The sequence below is a fragment of the Callospermophilus lateralis genome, chromosome X (genome assembly GCF_048772815.1).
Source record: "Callospermophilus lateralis isolate mCalLat2 chromosome X, mCalLat2.hap1, whole genome shotgun sequence".
In the NCBI taxonomy this organism is placed as follows: domain Eukaryota; kingdom Metazoa; phylum Chordata; class Mammalia; order Rodentia; family Sciuridae; genus Callospermophilus; species Callospermophilus lateralis.
The window spans coordinates 25,314,217-25,334,717 of NC_135325.1; the positions used below are offsets into that span (position 1 = coordinate 25,314,217).

A 20,501-nucleotide genomic window follows, 5' to 3' on the forward strand; every position below is an offset into this window, starting at 1 on the left:
AGGCATGTTTTCATTTCTCTTGTGTTGGATACCTAAGGATGAAATTCTTTTGGAAACTCTATATTTAATATTTGGAGGAATTTTCAAGTTGTTTTTGAACATTGTTTTGACCTCGTTGATGTAGTTTTCTTTATGGTGTGAGGTGGTCTGTACTTGTTAGGTGGGGCAAATGATTCTCAAGCCCATCAAACTGTTATATGTTAAACATTTTATATGTGAGAATGATGTTTCATACAGAATCCTCTTGATATTTGGCTTTGAAAATTCCAAGTCTGAGGAAATCTAAAAAATGGAGCTCCTGGGGAGGCTGTAGATTCATGAGGTGGTGAGGATTTGTGTCTCTGTCTGAATTCCTAGGTTCCTGACCACTCATCCAGTTGTATCTCTGTCCACCTGTCACAGTTTGTTTCTGACACAGACAAGGCCTTCTTGTTGCCAAGGACATGACTACTGGGCCTCTTCATCTGAGACCAGCTGGGCGTCCAAATGTAGAAACGTGACTGATCACTGGGGCCCATAAATTTCATGAAGCCAGGTGCAGACATCTTGCAAATACAAGACCCTACACTGTAGAAAGCAGAAACCTAAATACACTGGAGGTCTGGGAGAGGTTACCCTGACCTCTCAAGTGTCCCAAGACTTCTTGCTTTCCTTTCCCCAGCCCCACCCTCACATCGGTTGGGGGTCTGAGCTTGCGCGGGATTGCAGGCCCAGGCAACCTTCCCAGCATGCGCAGTGGCTGCCCAGCCTGCTCCTTCGGCGGGAGCTCCCGCAGGGTGCGCGCTCCCGCACGCGCAAGGCTTCGCTTGCACGCGCACGGGGCCTCTGGCAGCACGCACCCCCGCCCCGCCCCGCCCCGCCTCCTCCCCCCTCCCGCGCGCCCGCCCTCCGCCTGCCGCCACCGCCGCCGCCGGAGCTCTGTAGTATGGCATCGAGGAGAATGGAGACCAAACCTGTGATAACCTGTCTCAAAACCCTCCTCATCATCTACTCCTTCGTCTTCTGGGTGAGTGCCCACACCTGGCCGGGGGCCGGGCATCCGTCCATCAGTCTGGGTGATGATATTCTTCTTTTAGAAAGGAAAGTGGGGGGAAACCCAAACCCCAAATCAAATTTTGGCCCCCTTTTTAGGGAGATCGGCGCGAGGTGTTGGGTCGGGGCTGCGGGATCACAGGGCACAGGTCCAGGCTGCTCGGACCCTTGGACTCGCAGGCTGCAGTTGGCTGCGTGGTGGGGGTGCCTGCAGGTTGTCGACCTTATAAAAATTATTTTTTAATGTATTGATTTATTTTTTTAAGCTTGAGGGATAGGGTCAGCCCCTAGGGAAAGTTGCGGGTTTATTTGTCCGTTTTCGTTTCTGGACTCCCCTTCCTACCCTACCTTACCAACCGGTTCTTGGCGCCTCTTGGAGCTAACCAGTGGCGGGCTAGTAACCCGCGAGGGAGCGTGAGGTTTGATCCCAGATTCCCAATTATCAGCGACCCTGCTGGGCTGCAGGAGAGAGGCGCCCAAAGCCCTCTGCCTGCTTAAGCAAGGGCGATCGAGTCCCCGAAGCAGCGTACTAAAGGGTGGCGGGCGCAGCCACCGCGTGGAGGCGCGCAGAGGGGAGAGGGTCTTATATAAGCCAGGGGCATCTTTGAGGTTTCTCGGAGACCCAGAAGATAGATCTTACGACCCCTTTTCATTCTCGTCCATTACTCCTCATCCTGTCCTTCTGTTCACTGCATGAACCCAATTCACAGTGTCCCGGGGGAGGACCCCTGCGACTTGGTGATAGCTATAGCGCCCCAACTCTATTCCCCATCTAACTGGTGTTGCTACCAGTCCTTGAAGCTCAATGCAGAAGGGTGACGTCAGCCCCCTCAGCCAGGGCCGCTGGGGGCTGCATGGTGCACCTCGCTGAGCGATGCGCCCTTCTGTGCGCGGGAGGAGGAGGGGGAGCGAGAGGAGGAGGGGGAAGAGGAGGAGAAGGAGGGGGAGGAAGAGGGGGCTCCAGGCTTGTGCCTTACCTCATCCTGTTTGGCAAGTGGAATCAGTGCGGGGCTGACACTGCAGTGATTCACTTGGAGAGGTGGGTGGTACCTAAAGACCATTGCCTGTTCTTTCTCTTTCCCTGTAGATATGCCCCCTCCCCCAGGTCTCCATTTGCATACCAAGCCACAGCTACTCCGCAGGGGAATGAAGATCTGCGCCCCCCGCTCCCCAATAATCTGGGTCATTTCAGCTTCCAAGGCAGTCATTTTGAAACCTGAGGCACTGTAGGAAAAACCAGTCCCGCCCCTGGTTGTTTTTCTCCTTGCGCACCCCCTTGCAGATTAGCCCTAATTTTGCTTTGAAACTGGAGCACAGTGCTGTCTGAGGTACCCACAGTCGGCCTGATGGTGAACTGGACTGTTTTCAATAGCCAGGGCAGAAACTGAGATTTATTAAGGATTAAAAGAAAAAATTCTCTAATGTCCCCGGACATTTCCTTGTCACTGACATTGGTGATTCTTCAGGTTTGGAAAACTATGGACTCAACTGGCTTTCCAGGAGCTCTGCAGTGAGATAGGATAGAGTAGATTGCATTAGGCAAACATAGAAATGGACTTTATTTGGACTGAAAACAACACAGGTTGAAACATCTCAGTAGTGGAATTGTGTGCTGTGCACGTACAGATCCTATCATCAGATGTTTGCCTGGAAAAGCAATAAACATGCTGATTGCTGAAACTTCCCAGTAGTCATTCCTGGGAATTGGTTTGGTTTTTTATGCATTTCCTTAAATCTGTTTTTGTTTGTCCCTTTATTATTTAGTTGACTTCCTATTTGTTACTGGAGTAAATCATATGGGAGATTATTTTTAGCCTCCTAAGGTTTATAATGCTCAGGAAGGAAGTTTGTTCTCTTCGCATCTCTGCAAGCTGGTAAAGAAGGGGGTCTTCCAGGTTTAGGCTTTTCATATGAGCTCATTAACTCTCTGTGCTTCCACCTCTCCCCCTACACCATGAATCTGATTACTTAAAGCCCCCTAATACACCTATAATCCGTGTACTTTATGTCCTGGGCAAGTTCCTTCGTTTTAATTTTTTTTAACTTTCAAGATTTTTGTACTCACAAATAAAATATTTACCTGGATGTTTTCAATAGTTTAAATAGCATTCAGTGATCTTCCTACCTGACAATCAGAAGAATGAGATCTCTCTAGGTGTGAGGGTATTTTTAAAAAGCCATTTTTGTTGATAAGCCATGGTGCAAAGCCATGTTTTCCAGTGGATCTTGAATGCTGTTTTTTGAAAGCAGCATTATTGAGACATAATTCATATGCCATGAAAGTCACCTATTTAAAGTATAATAATATATGAAAATAAAAACAATATATAAATAGTATATATTTTAGTATATTCACACCATTAATACAATTTTAGAACACTTCATCATCTCAAAAAGAAACCCTTTCCTGTCTCTTCAGCTGTCATTACATTCTCTCCTAACCTCTTCCAAATCCCTCCTACTTGCCCTGTGCAACTATTAATCTACTCTCCATCTCTGTAGATTTTCCTATCCTGGACATTTCCTATAAATGGAGTCAAGAATATTTGCCTTTTTGTGATTGACTTCTATCACTTAGTATAGTGTTTTCAAGGTTCATCCACATTGTAGCATGTATCACTACTTCATTCCTTTTTATGGCTGAATAATATTCCATTGTATGAATATAATACATTTTATTTATCCTTTTGCTCCTTGGTAGACTATTGGGTTGATTGGGTCTTTTGGTTACTAGAATAATTGTGTTATAAACATTTATGTACCAGTTTTTTTTTTTTTTTTTTTTTTTGGTGTGTGAACATGTTTACATTCTCTTGGATATATACCTGGGAGTGGAATTGCTAGGCCACATAGTAACTCTATGTTTAATTGTTTGAAGAATAGCTAGACTGTTCTCCAAAGCAACTGTACCATTTCACATTCCCAACAACAGTGAGGGTTCCAGTTTCTCCACATTCTTGTCAATTCTTAGTTATTTTCTGGCTTTTTAATTGTAGACATCCTAGTAGATATGAAGTAATATCTCATTGTTCTGATTTGAATTTCCCTGATTAATATTGATGTTGAGCATCTTTTTACATGATTATTGATTATTGGTATATTTTCTTGAAGGAATGTCTATTTATATCTTTTGTCATTTTAAAATTTTTATTTAGATTATTTGTCTTTTTTTATTGTGAAACTGTAAGAGTCCTTTATGTATACTGGGTACAAGACCCTTATCAGATGTATGATTTGCAAGTATTTTCTCTTATTCTGTGAGCTATCTTTTCACTTTCTCTTTGGTGTACACGAAGTATAAAAGTTTAAAAAAAATTTAATAAAGTCCAGTTAACCTATTTTTTCCTTCATTGCTCATGCTTTTGGTGTCATAAAAAGAATCCTTTGCCAAATCCAATGTCACAAAGATTTACCTGTTAAAAGTTGTTTGTTAGAGTGATTTCTCAATTCAGTAAATGGAGTTGATACCTTAGTCTTTTTTTAAAAAAAATATTTTTAAATGTTTATTTTTTAGTTATAGGTGGACACAATTTTTTAATTTTATTTTTATGTGGTGCTGAGGATCGAACCCAGTGCCTCACACATGCTAGGCAAGCGCTCTTACCTCTGAGCCACAACTCCAGCCTCTAAAAAATCTTTTTTGTTAGTCGTACAGGGAAACAATACCTTTAATTAATTAACTAATTAATTAATATGCAGTGCTGAGGATCAAACTCAGGGCCTCACATGTGCCAGGCAACACTCTACCACTGAGCTACAACCCCAGCCCCAGCCCCCTGCATTAATCTTTTCTGCAGCTCCTAGAACTATGTGTGGCATATGGTAAGTACTCAAATATTTGTCAAAGCTTCTGGAATTATGCTAACTAATTAACAAATGATGACCTTGATATTCTTTTAAGTGGAAGATGGCGGAAAGATTAGGCTGAAATATTTCCTTTGTGTTATCTGTGAGGTTTTTCTATACCTTCATTTTATTTATTTTTTATTTTAATGTGGTGCTGAGGCTCGAATCCAGGACCCTGCACGTGCTAAGCGAGAGCTCTACCACTGTGAGTTGTTTTAATTGGACTTCTTTTCTTCCCTTACTTCAATTAAGATTTAGGACTAGAAGACATTGGACCTTAAAACAGTCAAATGGCCAGTAGTATGGGGAAGGTTGATGTACTTGAGCATATATCCAAAACCAGAAGTCTACAATTATGAATGAGAGATCATTGTTTTACCTGAACACCTCTTCTGTCCATAATCTCGATCTCTGAGGTGTTTTCTCTAAAGTGATAATTTTCAATGGGAGACAGTTCCCCCAATATTTGGCAATGTCTGAACACATTTTTGGGGCACTATTGCATCTAGTGGGTAGAGGCCACAGATGCTGCTCACCATTCTAATATTCTAATATGCAACAAAGAATTATATGGCTCAAAATGTCAACAGTGCCAGCAACTTCTGCTGTATTGGGCTTACATAGAAGTAAATCCTAAGAAGACATATGGAGCCTCATGCAAAGATTATGATATTTATTGGTATTTGGAACCAGTGCATGCTTAAAACAATTACATGTTTTAAGAAATGGAAGAAAGACATTCTCTATGGTGTATCATAATTCTTTATTTGAAGACAAAAGGTAGGTGGCTCTTTATGTAATTGTGTTCTAATGGATAGGATGGTTTGTTTTCTAGTTAAATAGCATCACCTGTATGCTAAGTGAACAGATCCTTTATTTTCCTTGATTTGTATGCTTCATTTTCAGGTTTAAAGGAAAGGTGGGAGAAATACCACCTAAGAGTAAGTTATTGTGTTTTAAATATTGGCAAACAGCATCTGGCACTTAGTAGATTTACTCAGGAGATATTTGCTTACTTAAGGAATAATTGAATAATGAAATTTTATTGACTACTCTTGGGCTTAGTTATTTATTTTAGCTCATCTCAATAGGAGGAGGCTTTTTGAAACAGTGTTTTGTTTTTTTTTAAGTCTACGGGTGGCATTTTAAATGTACTTTTGCCAATAACATAGAAAAATGGAATAGAGGACTTTACAGGGACTTGCGTATTCTAATGATATTTCAATCATATTTTTGTGATCTGGTTTGCCAGGCATTTTAGTTATCTAAATTTTTAACTGTAATTTAATTTGTTAAGGTTGAACAAAAAGGATATCTATCTTGCCTTATGTAAAACAAATCATCCCATCTTTATGATGAATATAATTTGAAAGCAAGCAAGAAAACTTTATAAATATGTTACTTTTACCAGATAAACTGTTTTAATTTTTAAATGCTCATCTGAGTTCTAAGCTAAGATTTAAGTCCATCACATCTAAATCTACTGAATAATTTGGGAACAGAAATATCCTTTGTTTCATTTCTCTGTTTATTGAATTTGATTTCTTTTTGACTATGTAAGGAGGTAATTAGCTTATCAGTTGTGCAATTAAATTATCTTATAGTGAAATATCAGGGTTTTTTTTTTTTTTCATTTGGGAAGCAACACTAATCTTTTTTGGGGAAAACATCTTAAAAAGTAGTCAAAATGTTTTTTTAAATTTTGTTATCCAGAAATTTTAGGTACTTGGGTTATATAGAATGGAAAATAAAATTTTGCACAATGTTTGAATTTGGGCATGTACTGTAGCTTATTCTTTTGCATGTCAGTGCAATTCAACATTCTTTGAATGTCTATTATGTGCCAAATATTGAGTACTCAATTACATGTTTATCAGTATACTAGCTGTTGCTGTTGGAATTTTATCTGCATTTTTGCAATTTGACCTTCAACCTGCCTTTAAAACAGTGGGCATCATTATCCTAAATATTCTTTCACTTTCTTGATTTGTTCCTTCATTTGGAATGAACAAATTTTCTATGAACTTTCTGGAAAAGGATGCATGGATTTTGACGCCTTTACAGGGGTGAAAACTATATATATATATACTTTTATTTTACATATATTTATATATATTTACATATATACATATACACACTCTCTCTCTCTCTCTCTCTCTCTCTCTCTCTCTCACACACACACACACACACATATTTTTTTTGGTACCAGGTATTGAACCCAGGGGCGCTTAACCACTGAGCCACAACCCTAGCCCTTTGTATATTTTATTTAAAGACGGGTCTCACTGAGTTGCTTAGGGCCTTGCTAAATTGTTGAGTTCGCATTCCTCCTGCCTCAGCCTCCCAAGATGCTGGGGCTACAGGCATGTTCCAGCATGCTCAGCTTTATTCTTATACATTTAATTTTATAGTTTGGCTGAATATAGGATTGCAGTTTGGATGTCATTTACCATCAAAATTTTGCTGTCCACCTTCCTCCATGAAATCTTGTTCTTGTTATTAGTATTCAGAAATCAGTTGTTATTCGGATTCTTCTTAAATCCCGCTTTTCTCTTCTGATTTTTTTTTTTTTTTTTAGTGCTCTGAAATTTTCCCACCTATGCCCTGATGTATGTGTATTTTCATTTCTTTCCTGTGTACCCTTTCAGTCTAGAAACTCAAGTCCTTAAGTTTGGAGAAATTTTCTTGAAGTGTTTGATTTCTTTTCTTTGTTCTGCTTGGAAATTGAACCTTCCACACTGATCCTCTAAGTTTTTTTCCTTCATTTTTCTACCTCTTTGGTTTTTTTTGAAATTTTGTTTATTTAATTTCTTTATGTGGTGCTGAGGATGGAACCCAATGCCTCACACATGCTAGGCAAGTGCTCTGCCACTGAGCCACAGCCCCAGTCCCTGCCTCTTTGTTTTTTGCTCCACACTCTTGGCAACTCTCCTACTGTATCTTATTGCTCTTGTATCTTTTCAGTTTTATATGTTAATTTCCAGGAGCTCCTTTTTGAGGTCTGAATGTTATATTTTATCATCTTGCTCATGTTTCATGAGTATAATATCTTTTTAAAATCCCTCTGACAGTTTAGGATATTTTGGGAAAAATATTTGCTTCTTCCTGTATAGTTTCTTCCAAACTGGTCAAGTTTTATGGCATATTATAGTTTTATCTCAAATTTCTGGTTATGTTTTGCTCATTTTTGTACATGTTTAAGAGGGGTTACTAAAAGGCTGATTGGAAGCTATGCATAAACTTATTCCCATGTTTGCTGATTTTAATTTGGGTAATCTGAGGCATTGAGTTTTGGAACCAAGATCAAGATCAATATCTTTAGAATTTTTCTCTTGTCTGATCAGATTTCCCTATAGAAGAATATTTTAATTTCTGAATAAAGAAGGTAGGGATGTGGGAGTCTCCATAGACTATATAAACCTTTGTTAAGCTCCTATATTCAGTGTTAAATCCATGTCCACTGTGCTTGTGTTTCCAGTTCAGAGACCCTTCGTTTCACCCTCTAAAGAAAAAAAATCTGAACCTATAATAGAATGGGAAAAAAGGCAGAGATAGGAAGTTGGAGGGGACCTAATTGCTCTTCAAAAAAACTGTTTACTGGATCCTTCTTATTTTAGCCCCCTTTCATCCCTAGTTCCAGATGTGCATGAAGCTGCTATCTCCTGTCTTTTGCAGGTGTTTGGGTGAAATAAGATTTGGCTTTTTCTTAGTTTCCAAGATAACATTGTGGTTGACTTTTCTTTCATCTCTTCTCTTTGTTATTCTGGGTTTAAAATTTCCTCTTAGTGTCATTTCATTGGAGTTTTGGGAGCTAGCCAGGTAAATGGATATGTTCTATCCTTCATGTTTAACTGGAAGTCCTTTATATCTACATCTTGACATTATATGGTACTAATTAAATAAACAGTTGATTGTGAGTGATTGAACATAGCATCTAAAACAGCAATGGTTGGGGTACTTTAATAAGTATTGGTATCATTTAAAAAACTTTTAAAGAGCTTTTGGATGTCAAGGGAAGTGTTCTAGGTTGTAACAGCTTTACTAAAGCAAATAAGGCCGTGTAGTCATCAGCGACTGGACAAATGGAAATGTAACTCTGAAGGTTGCCAATACATTTTCTGCCCTTTTTATTTCTTCCCACCAGGTGAATGCCCAGGGTGTCTTCTGACCTAATTCAGTCCTTGCTGTATTAATTTAGTATGGAAGCAGCAGTTTATGGTATGGTGTTTGTGTGTATATGGGAGTGTTATGTTAAACTGATCACTGCTTTGCTGTTTTTCTGCTCCTATAGTGCTAATCTTGCTGTTCATTATGGAACTTGCATATTATAACCCAAAGTCTTCTTATTTAATTAACTTTACCTTCCATATGCAATATTTAGTTAGGTTGTCTGTATTACCTTTTATAGCATTTGGGGAACATTAAGCCTTTTCTGCTTAATGCTTAGAAGCTAGCTGATTTTTTTCCAAAAAAGAAAAAAAGAAAGAAATGCTTTTCTCCATTTTAACCACAGCTAGAATTCTTGATTTGATCTTACCATGAGCTACATTATGATGATTCATTGACTGTTCAGAATTATATACTGTTTTAAGTAAGTACTTTAGAAGATGCCAAGAATTGGAAGTCATCTGTGACTGTGTTTCTTTGTTTAAGCATGCTAAACCCTTGACTTGGATGACTAATGCACAATTTGAAACATGCTTTAAAAATATATTATGATTTCTCCTCCTTCAGTCCCATTACAGCAGCTTCTGATTTGAGTTATCTCTTCATAGAGACAAGCAGATCATTGGGTCACTGCTCTTAAATTTCTTCTTTTGGTTGTTATCCCTCTTGCTGTGACAGCATGCTTTTCATTCTTGGCTGAACATTTTTGTCCTCTTTTGTTATAGCACCCAAACATTCATCAAGAAAAGAATGTGGCAGCAGCAGCAGCAGGGAGGGGAGGGGATAGGAGAGGGTTTTTCTTTCTTTCGTTTTTCCTTTTGGTTTTTGGTCAGTTGAACAAGTAAGCATTTTGAACAGTTTGGTGATGGAATTAAGGATCACAATTCTGTAGTGAAATATTTTCTTTAGTCCTTGGTGCAAAATATGGTGGACTTTTGCCATCATCATGTGTTTTAGGAAAAATGAAGGGGTGTGGATTAAGCACAGGTGGTAGTTGAGCAGTCTAGGTCAGTGATTCTCAATCCTGCTTGTCCATCTCAATTGTCTAAGTTCCTTAAAAAAGATACTTAGACTCCATCCTAAGGCATTCTGATTCACTTGTTCTGGGTGGGGTGCCAGCACTGATATTTTTAAAATAAGCTCCCAGGTGATTCAGCTGTGCAATTAAGATTGCAAACCATTGATCTAGAGAAATTCGGTAGATAATAGCAGGGTTGGTTCATCTTGAGTCTCCTGGATCTGGATGTAGCTCGGGAGTATCTAGTATTTTTCTGTTGATTTAGTTGTCTTTGCCTAAGAGTCTGGGTCCAGGTCTTGTCCCTCTTAAGAGATTGTACTAGTTATTTCTGACTGAAAAAATTACTTATCAGGATTGCTAAGGGTCTTTTAAAAACATAACTGCTCAGTCCTATCTTATGGAATTTCAATTTTAATTAATATGGCTAGGGTCCTGGGTGTGTGCATTTTTTTTAAAAAAAGGATCAGCAAGATGTTTCTGATTTCTGGGATGTGGCTCTATGGTCTGTGATGCAGTTCATTATAAATGAATACTTGCTTAATGAATGCTTTTCTCTAGTGTGATCTCTGGTACTATAGAATTGGTTTGAGGTGAGTATTCCACCAAGTATGAGGTAGCCAATGTATTTTTTTGTACCCACTAAACTTGGCTCTGGCAAGGATCTTCAAGTGAATTTTTGCAGTTGGAGTAGTTTTCATCCCTTATAGACAATATATTTTTGTTCAGAGTTGCTCTGAGAAATTAGGAAGAGTCTTGGCTTACCTTCTGTCAAAAGATGAGGGCATTATCTAGTATGTAAACAAAAAGCTGAATTCATTACTTATCAAAGTATGAGAGAGCTGTATTAGTCATGCAGAGTTTAGAAGTAAAGCATATTGCTGATATTTTTTTGTATCATGGTGGTATTTGGAGGTTTTTTCATTGCAGAGACTTTAGTGGTTGACCTTGACAAGAAATATGACTATTTGGGTGAAATGATTGTTGACGCTGTGAAGCATGTTCAGTGTAATGTGTCTATGGTTGATTGGTTGATTTTGAATTGTGTGAGGCTGTCCTTGTGATTGCTTTCCAGAAGTGTGTTCTCTGAAGCAAGTTAAGTTGTCATTGATTGGAATGAGGTGAATAGCCGTTGATCAAATAGGTTTAGAAGTAGGTCCTGGTGGTTACCGCTTACTGTGGCTACTGACTAATCAATCTTTCCTCCTACTTCTAGAAGTAAAAGCTTTTATTCTTGCCTCAAGTTACCAGTTCTTACTTCTTGGTGAAATAAGGTTGTTTCTGTACTTCTATTCCCATTTTCTAAACATGATAATGATAATGTGTAGCGCTCCTGGGTCAATTCATTGTTGTAAACATTTCTCAAACAGGTATTGATTTTATTGATTTCCAGGGATTGGACTAGGACTTCCCAAAGGTAGACCCCTTTGGGTTGAAAAGGAACCTAAAGCTTAATAAAATGAGACTGGGTGGGAAATGTTCCTAAACATCCCTTCTGCATTCACATCTCTACATGGGTTCATGTTCTTTGTCTAATGAAGCTTTTAAGAACTTCTCACTATTCCTAAGATTTGGTTCATATTCTAAACTGTGTCACTCCATGGTATTCTTTTGACTGTTGCCTTCTATTGCAGGGAATTCAAAGTTCAACCTATGTGAAATCTTGCTCAGATATTTGCTGTATAACCTTAGGCAAGTCACATAATTTCTGTGAGCGTACTTCCTCTTCAGAATTTGGATATCTGTGTTTACCAATCTCAATCAAGTGTTGGTAGTCAAATGACATTGAAGTACTTTATAAACCAATGTGTGATACATCTATGTTTTGGTAAAATTATTTCTTAGAATGTAGAGTATTGCTTTTCTCCTAGTTTCTTGGAGAAAAAATATGGGAAGTCCTATATCAATATGTGTTAAACTAACAAATTTCAAGAAATTAAGGATGATCCCATTCTTGGGTTTTATAGTTTCCTAACAAAGAGCTTGTATCCAGAGGGGTTTGATGGAAACCAATAATATGATGAGTTTAGGTCCGTGAGTTCAATCCTATCATTGGAATAAGGATATTCATATCTAGGATGAATAAATGTAAACCTGACCCATAAAATTCAATGCAGAATTGATGGGTTCCATTACTTTTAAAATGAACTTTTGATTTTAGAACAGTTTTAAATTTATAGAAAAATTGTGGAGATAACATACACAGTGCAAGTATATATGATATAGTTCCCATATTAATAACCAATATTGATATATTTTAATTAATAAAAGTTCATACTTCATTCATGTTTCCTTCATTTTTACCTAATATCCTTTTTCTGTCCCAGGATCCCAATCAGGCTACCACATTATATCTCATAGTCATGTCTCCTTAAGCTCCTCTTGGCTGTAATAGTTTTTCAGATTTCCCTCATTATTAGTGACCTTAACATTTTGAGTAGTACTGGTCATGTATTTTGTAGAATGCCTTTTCATTTAGATTTTTCTGATGTTTCCCCTGTGATTAGATTGGGCTTATGTGCCTTTGGGAGGAAAACCCTACAGAGGTAAAATGCTATTTCCATTTCATAATATCAAGTGTACATACTGTCAACATGACTTATTGTTGAGATTGATCTTGATAGCCTGGCTGAGATCATCTGTCATGTTTCTCCACTATAACATTATTCTTTTTAAAATTTTTATTAGTTTTTGATGGACCTTTATTTATTTTTTTGTTTCTATGTGGTGCTGAGAATCAAACCCAGTGTCTCACACATGCCAGGCAAGTGCACTACCACTGAGCCACAACCCCAACATTATTTATATTCCCCCTTAATATATTAGAACAATAAGTATTCATTCAAATAAATAGTTAAATACTAAAATCATTTGAGACAATCAGGAACTAGATAGGGAATCTTGTTTAGTATTACTATTTATTATTTAATTTGTTTAGCAAATGCAATAAGACAGAAAAATAACAACGATGGAACAAATATCTTTATATATGCAGTATATACTTTATATATACTAACCCCCACCAAAGATTCTAGTAAAAAAACTACTAAGAAAATTTGATATGGTGACTAGATACAAGGTATATGTATAAATTTTAATTGCTTTTTATTATTTCAGTACATAAGCCTTAGAAAAGGAAAGGAGGGGACTGGAATTTTGACTCAGTGGTAGAGTGCTTGCCTAGCCCATGTGAGGCTCTGGATTCCAACCTCAGCACCATATATAAGTAAATAAAATAAAGGTATTGTGTCTACCCACAGCTAAAAATATTAAAAGAAAAGGAAAGGAGGAAAGCATTTCATTCATAGCAGCAACAGAAGTTAAAACTACTTCATAATAAATTTAGTATGAAATGCTCTTAATAAGAAGGCTCTTATAAGAAGAAAACTAAAATCTTATTGAAGGTCATAAAATAAGGTCATAAAATCTTATTGAGCATTACAAAATAAGACCTGAAGAGATTAAAGGATGCCTAAGTAGTTTCGAGTTGGGAGATTTAATATCATAAAGATATCAGTTTTCTAAAGTATGTTTAATACATTTCCGCATAGTATCCCAACAGGACTCTTTTTTTTTTTTTTTTTGGTACCAAGGATTGAATGCAGAGGTGCAGAGGGGCACTTAACCATTGAGCCACATTTCCAGCCCCTTTTTGTATTTTATTTTGAGACAGGGTCTCACTAAGTTGCTGAGGGCCTCGCTAAGTTGCTGAGGCTGGCTTTGAACTCATGATATTTGTGCCTCAGCCTCCTGAGCTGGTGAGATTACAGGTGTGTGCCACTGTGCCCAGCTCGCCAACAGAATTTTTCTGGGGAGATGGGCACTTAATAAAATTGTATTATTTTATAGAAGATAAATAAATAAATATATGAGAAATTAAGAGAAATTTGGGGAGAAAAGGAAGTATATGCCTTACTTATTATTAAAATATACTATTGTGGCAGACAGTAAATAAGTTGGCCTCTATGAGCTCCATGAACTGGTATTTATGCCTTTGTGTACCCCCTTTATTTAGGTGTGTGTGGGACCTATAACTTGCTTCTAATTAATAGAATACAACAAAGGTTATCAAACGTATGTGAATATATGTGCAAGATTGTATTACATAAGATTGTAAAGTTTGTCTTGTGCTGAGATACTCTGTCTCTTACTGGCTTTGAAGAGTCAAGCCACCAGGTTGTGAGAACGGCCTTATGGAGAGGGCCATATGGCAAAGAACTAAGGGCATTCGCTGACTTGACAGCGAGCAAGAAACTGAGGCCCACAATTTGATAATCTGCAAACAACTGAATGCTGCCAACAATGAAGTGATCTCAGAATCAGACTCTTCTTCATTTGGGCATCCATTGAGAACACAGCCCTACCTGACACTTGATTGAAGCTTTGCAAGACTCTGAAATGGAAGAACTGCTAAGCTGTGCCTGACCTCATAAAAACTGTGGGATAATAAATGTTTTTGTTTTTAGTCTCTACATTTGTGGTACTGTTGTTATGCAGTAATAAATAATTAACAGAATTATAAAGTTATGAATTAATTCAATATGATGTTGGCTTAGAAATAGACTAATAGGCTGGGTGTGGTGGCATACATCTGTAATCCTTGCATCTCAGGAGGCTGAGGCAGGAAGTTTGAGAGTTTATAGCCAGCATCAGCAACTTAGTGAGGCCCCAAGCAACTTAATGAGACCCTGCCTCAAAATCCAAAAGGGCTGGGATGTGGCTTAGTGGTACAGCACCCCTGGGTTCATTTCCTGCTACCAAAAAAAAAAAAAAAAAGAAGAAGAAGAAGAAAAGAAATAGACAAATAGACCAATGAAACACTAAGCAGTGCAGAAACAATAAGTTCTAGTGTATATTATTTAATAAATGAAAAGTTGTATTCCTTTCAGTGAGAGGAAACTATGTTTAAAATCTGGTACTACCAGATCTCTATATTGGAGAAAGTAAGATTGGAGCCTTTACTTAAATTTTATGAAAACTTCTAGTAGTTTTCAGTGTTCAAATATAAAATAAAGCAAAGTCATGCTGGAAAATATAGAGACTGTACAATAAGGAATCAGAGAGAAAACTTATTAAACTGGAGACTCAGAAGCAAACAAATATAATGTCAAAGTATTATAAAATTATAATTATGATTATATAATTTTTAAAAATTAAAATGAAAATGGTATAATAAGGTAAATTAAACATTGTGGGGGGGACAAGGAGCTTGTGCCAGACTATTAATTCATATACTGCCTCCTTCTTTTAGACATTCATACAATATCTACTTCTGATGCAAGCTCATCAATACAGACTGATAAGTTTGCTGATCAGCACTGGTTCGCTAACCACACTTGGGAAATTACTGCTATAGGGAAGTTATTGGCTAACCTTTTCTTATTTTTTTTTTGTACTGGGGAATGAATTTAGGGACACTCAGCCTCTGAGCCACAACCCAAGCCCTATTTTGTATTTTGTTTAGAGACAGGGTCTCACTGAGTTGCTTAGCACCTTGCTGTTGCTGAGGCTGGCTTTGAACTCATGATCCTCCTGCCTCAGCCTCCTGAGCCACTTGGATTACAGGCATGCACCACTGCCTCCCGCTTGGCTAACCTTTTCTATTAAGAGCCAGGCGGTAAATATTTCATATTTTGTGGGCCATATCATCTCTGTTGCAGCTGCTCAACTCTGCTATTTTAGTATGAAAACAGCGTAGACAGTAGTGTAACAGTTGTTTGACTGGGGGAGATCTGACTTTTGGATATTTGCTTGTTGGCTTATCCAGTAGAGCTTGAGATGATCAGTGTTGTGTGATCTGAATGGAGCAGTTCTTTTTTTTTTTTTTTTTTTTTTTTTGTGTGTGTGTGTGTGTGTGTTGCTGAGGATTGAACCCAGGGCTTTGTGCATGCAAGGCAAACATCTATCACCTGAGCTAGATCCTCAGCCTGAGTAGTTCTTTTTTAGCCTTTCTAACTTGGAATAGAAGGGACACTGGGGCATGCCTATAATCCCAGTAACACGGAAGCCTGAGAGACAGGGAGATTACAAGTTTGAGGCCAGCCTGAGTGAGTTAATGAGACCCTGTGTCAAAATAGAAAAACAAAAAGGGCTGGGGATGTGGCTCAGTGGATAAGTGTCTCTGGGTTCAATCTCTAGCCTAGTACCAAGAAAACCAAAACAAAACAAAACAAAATAAAAGAAAAACCCAAACCAGAAACAAAACCTGGTTGGTGTAGGTTCAGAATGAGAACCAGGGGGAAGTAGCAGACTCAGTGAGTGCAAAATTGGTGAACTGGCGGGAACCAATGAACTGGTCAGTAACCTGTGTTGGTTACTTTCTGACCTTTTCCTTTCTGACCTGAAAGAGCGGCCTTTTCATGATTTTAGGGAGGCCTGGTCAAGTGGGTATGATTCCTCACCTCCTTATTTTCTCCTCTTTTAAACTCCTTGCTGAAGAGATATTTGAGGTGCTTAGCAAGGCAGAATTGGAATTATCAGAGGAGGCCAAGTTGTGAAAAGCCAGTATGGGATCCTTTACAACCACATAATATGCCCAGAGTTCTAAATGCATTTAACACTAAGTTGCTAATTGATAATAGGTGTTATAGGGTGTAGCAAAGCATTTGGTCAGCAGTGCTAATGGAAGCCTGTGTTTCCAGTAAGTCTTGTCTAAGGGATAAAGGTTCTCCTACAAGGTAGGAGCAAATGATTTGAGTGGGTTACTTATTAATCTCCTTAACAGCAGCTGCTCTATTTGGGAATTGAGGCTGGCAGTTGTTTTAGTTTATATTCTTCAGATATGTTTTGAGGACAAACAAATACCTGCTTTGTATGCTGTATTTTTCAAAAGATAAAGTCCTGGTATACAGAGGCAATAGTGAACCTGACAGTTTTATAAATGACTTAGAACAGGCAGCACTTTGGTACCTCAATGAGTGCTTTGGGAGCCTTTCATGACAGTCTAGAAGATAAACGAAGGGGAAATGCTCTTTTCCATATTGTTTGGGACTCAGATCAAAGTCTTTGAAACTAACATGTTGGAAGTGAACTCTGGGTAGATAGTATACCAATTATTTTGAGATAAAAAAATACAGAAAAAGAGATGGGCATAAAGGAATGTTTTACTAAAAAAATACTGTTCAAATAAGCTGTCTACAAATCAATATGTATATATAGTTTTCTAGTTTGAGAAAGATAAAATACATGTAACAAATACTGGAGAGATACCCATGTAAAAATGTTAACAACAATTATGCTTGGGTGGTAAAATAATTTATGGTTTACTCTTTTTCCATGTGCTTTGCTTTATTTTCCAAGGGTTATCCCTCCCTTTACATATATAATGAATTACTTTTTTAAAAATTATTTTAGGGCTGGGATTGTGGCTCAGTGGTAGAGTGCTTGCCTAGCACAGGCAGGACCCTGGTTCAATCCTCAGAACCACATAAAAATAAAGGTATTGTGTTGTGTCCATCTACACCTAAAAAATAAATGTTTTAAAAAATTATTTTATATGTTGATGGACCTTTATTTTATTTATTTATTTATATGTGGTGCTGAGAATTGAACCCAGTGCCTCATACATGCTAGGCAAGCACTCTACCACTGAGCCTCAACCCCAGCCCATAGAATGACTTATTTTTTAAAAAAATGGTACCAGGGACTGAACCCAGGGGTGTTTAACCATGAGCCACATCTCCAGCCCATTTTTACATTTTATTTAGAGCCAGAATCTCATTGAGTTGCATAGGGCCTTGCTAAGTTGCTGAGACTGGCTTTGAAGTCATGATTCTCCTGCCTCAGCCTCCCGAGCTGCTGGGATTACAGGTGTGTGCCACTATGCCTGACTAGCAATGAATTACTTCTATATACTTTGTAGTATATAGTTTTCTGTTATTTCTCAGAGATGGACTATATTTTTTTAACCATGTTATCTCATTTATAATGCAGCACTTCATTGACTCCGTCCATTTTAGTGATTGGATTAAATTAATGTAGAGCAAAACTACCTTTACATGATTTTTAATTCTTGTCCTTCAAAATAAAGGAAAATACCTATTCCTATTGGGTATTAAACATTTTTGTGATGTATTTTAAATGTGATTCTAAGAGAATAATATGATAATTACCTGTGTATCTATTAGCAAGCTTTATCAGATCTTAGCATTATACCTTTTATGCCTCAAGTAATTAGTTTTTAAACAAATGTGAAAAAAAAAACTTGCAGTTGATGGCCCAAAATTTCTTCTCTGTCATAAATTCAGAAGTTATCTGTGTTAGGTCTGTTTTCATACATTTACTCATATTTACATATCCAGAGTTACTATAAAATATTACTTTTATAGTTTTAAACTCTAAATGAAAGGTCATGCTATACATATCATTTTGAAGCTTGTAGTTTTGCTTAGAATTTTTCTGTGTTTCCATATGGAGAGACGTGGGGTTTAGGGGTTGGCAAATTATGGCCAGTGGGCTGAATCTAGCCAGCCATTTCTTTTTTGTAAATAAACTTTATATGTTATCTATGGCTGCTTTTACAACAAAACCCCAGGTGCAACAAATACCATTGTAGGAGAGGCTAAAGAACACTTCTATCCATTCTGTCCTAGGTCAGAATGGGTCTAGGAATTAAATTGACACAAGACAAATTAACAGGAGAAAATTTATACAAGTTTTTATTTATTTTACATGCACATAGGGACCTTCAAAAGAGAATGCAGGTCTGTAGAACTGGCCAAAGCAGAAAACTTTTATGCTTTTTAGACAAAGAATTATAAATGTGTAAACAAATGACAGGACAAAGGGATCTGGACTAGGGGCAGTAAATTCTAGGGATGTCATTAGGAGATTTATGGGGGTATAAAGCTGGTAGAAGGTAAAGGTTATTTCAGTAAGTTTATTTGTACTGCCTATGGCAGCAACAGTTCCCAGTCTCTGATGATTAAGGATTATTTCTCATCCTGATACGGGGAAGGCACCCCTCCCAAAGGAGTCTTTATGGCTTGATCTGTGTAGGAAAGGGCAGGTCAGATAGCCCTTTCTGCAACCTTAAGTTTTCAGCTTGAAATAATCAATATAAAAGTCAAATTTTGGATGACATGTCCCCAACTCCTTTATGGTATGTCCTGGAAAGCCTGAAATATTTACTGTCTGGCCCTTTACAGAAGTTTTCAAAATTCTAGTTTGTTCCTTGTGTGGTTATACTATTATTTATCTATTTTCTGTCCATAGATACTTGTTTATTTATAAGTGATACATTGGTGAGCATCAGTATGTATATATACTGTTGTATATCTCCTCAGTGTGTGAGTTATAGAGTTTCCAATATAGCATAATTGAACATAAAACAATTCAACTTCTATTTTTTTTCATATTTAGCAAAAATGAAAAACCCAAGGTAGACATGGACCCTGTTAGCTGCTAGACATTTTCTTTGGTAGGTTTGGTTGAAGAGCATATTCTTATTCTTGATTTAGTTGTTTTTTTTTCCTCAAAGCAGATTATTATTGCACAAAGAGAGAAAAGGATTATGGTGTCCATCTGGAGCAAAGTGAACTTCCGGTGTAGCTCAGTGATAGAGCACTTGCTTAGTATGTGTGAGGCCCTGGGTTCCATCCCCAGCACTAAAAAGAAAGAAAGAAAAAGAAAAAAAAGAAATGAAAAGAAAGACACATCAACAAAGAGAGTTACGAATAGTGGTATCAGCAACAAAGGACTACCCACTGTTTGCAGTTAACTGAATTAGGTTAAAGTGATATTAGTAACTACTACTACAGTATGATTATTGAACCTTCAATAAAGGTCAAAGATAGTGTTAAGCACTTCATGTACACTATCTTGATTAATCTTCATAACAACCTGTTGAGGTAGTAATTAAGGCTCCTTAGTTTGAGAGGAGGCAGCTGAGGTCCAAAGTGTGACCCAAGGTCATGTCCAAACTGAGGTTTTATTTGGACCTCTTCACCCCTACTGGGCCCAGTGTTCTAGGTCAAGGAGCACATTTCTCTATGGAAAACTTTGCAGATGGGTTACAAGATATGCTGAGAATCCTTGCTGCTGTGAGGCACAAATCCTCATTGGCTCTTGAAGTGGCTTCTATAAGCTGACCAAGGTTTCATGCACAAGGGAGAAGCCTCAGTTTCTGTAAACTGTCAAAATTTACAACTTGTAATGGGAATAATTATCCCACATGCTTCCTTTGCAGAAATCTGAGGCCAGGGCCATCTTGTCTTACCCTTTTCTGGCCTCCCAGCTCATAAATTAGGTTTCCCAGGTGAGGATTATAATGCTTTATGGATAGTGGATGCTGAAGATGGTCCAAGGGACTATAATGTCCCTCTTGTGAACAACTGGGCAACTGCTCATTCATTTTGATGGTTCAGATCTATAAAATATCTTTTTTTCCTTTTCAGTTTATGGCTGGTGTGTGGAAAGACATAAGAAATCCTGAAAACTTTCA

General features: G+C 37.8%; 1 protein-coding gene across 1 annotated transcript in view; it reads left to right on the plus strand.

Annotated features, from left to right (window-relative positions):
- The first annotated feature begins 882 nt into the window (after positions 1–882).
- The window catches only part of Tspan7 (tetraspanin 7), a 122,835-nt gene continuing 103,216 nt past the window's right edge, over positions 883–20,501 (plus strand). Inside the window, exon 1 of the mRNA XM_077107266.1 lies at positions 883–1,006. Coding sequence (XP_076963381.1) covers positions 926–1,006 — 81 coding nt within the window. The 5' untranslated portion in view covers positions 883–925. The remainder of the gene's footprint in view (positions 1,007–20,501) is intronic.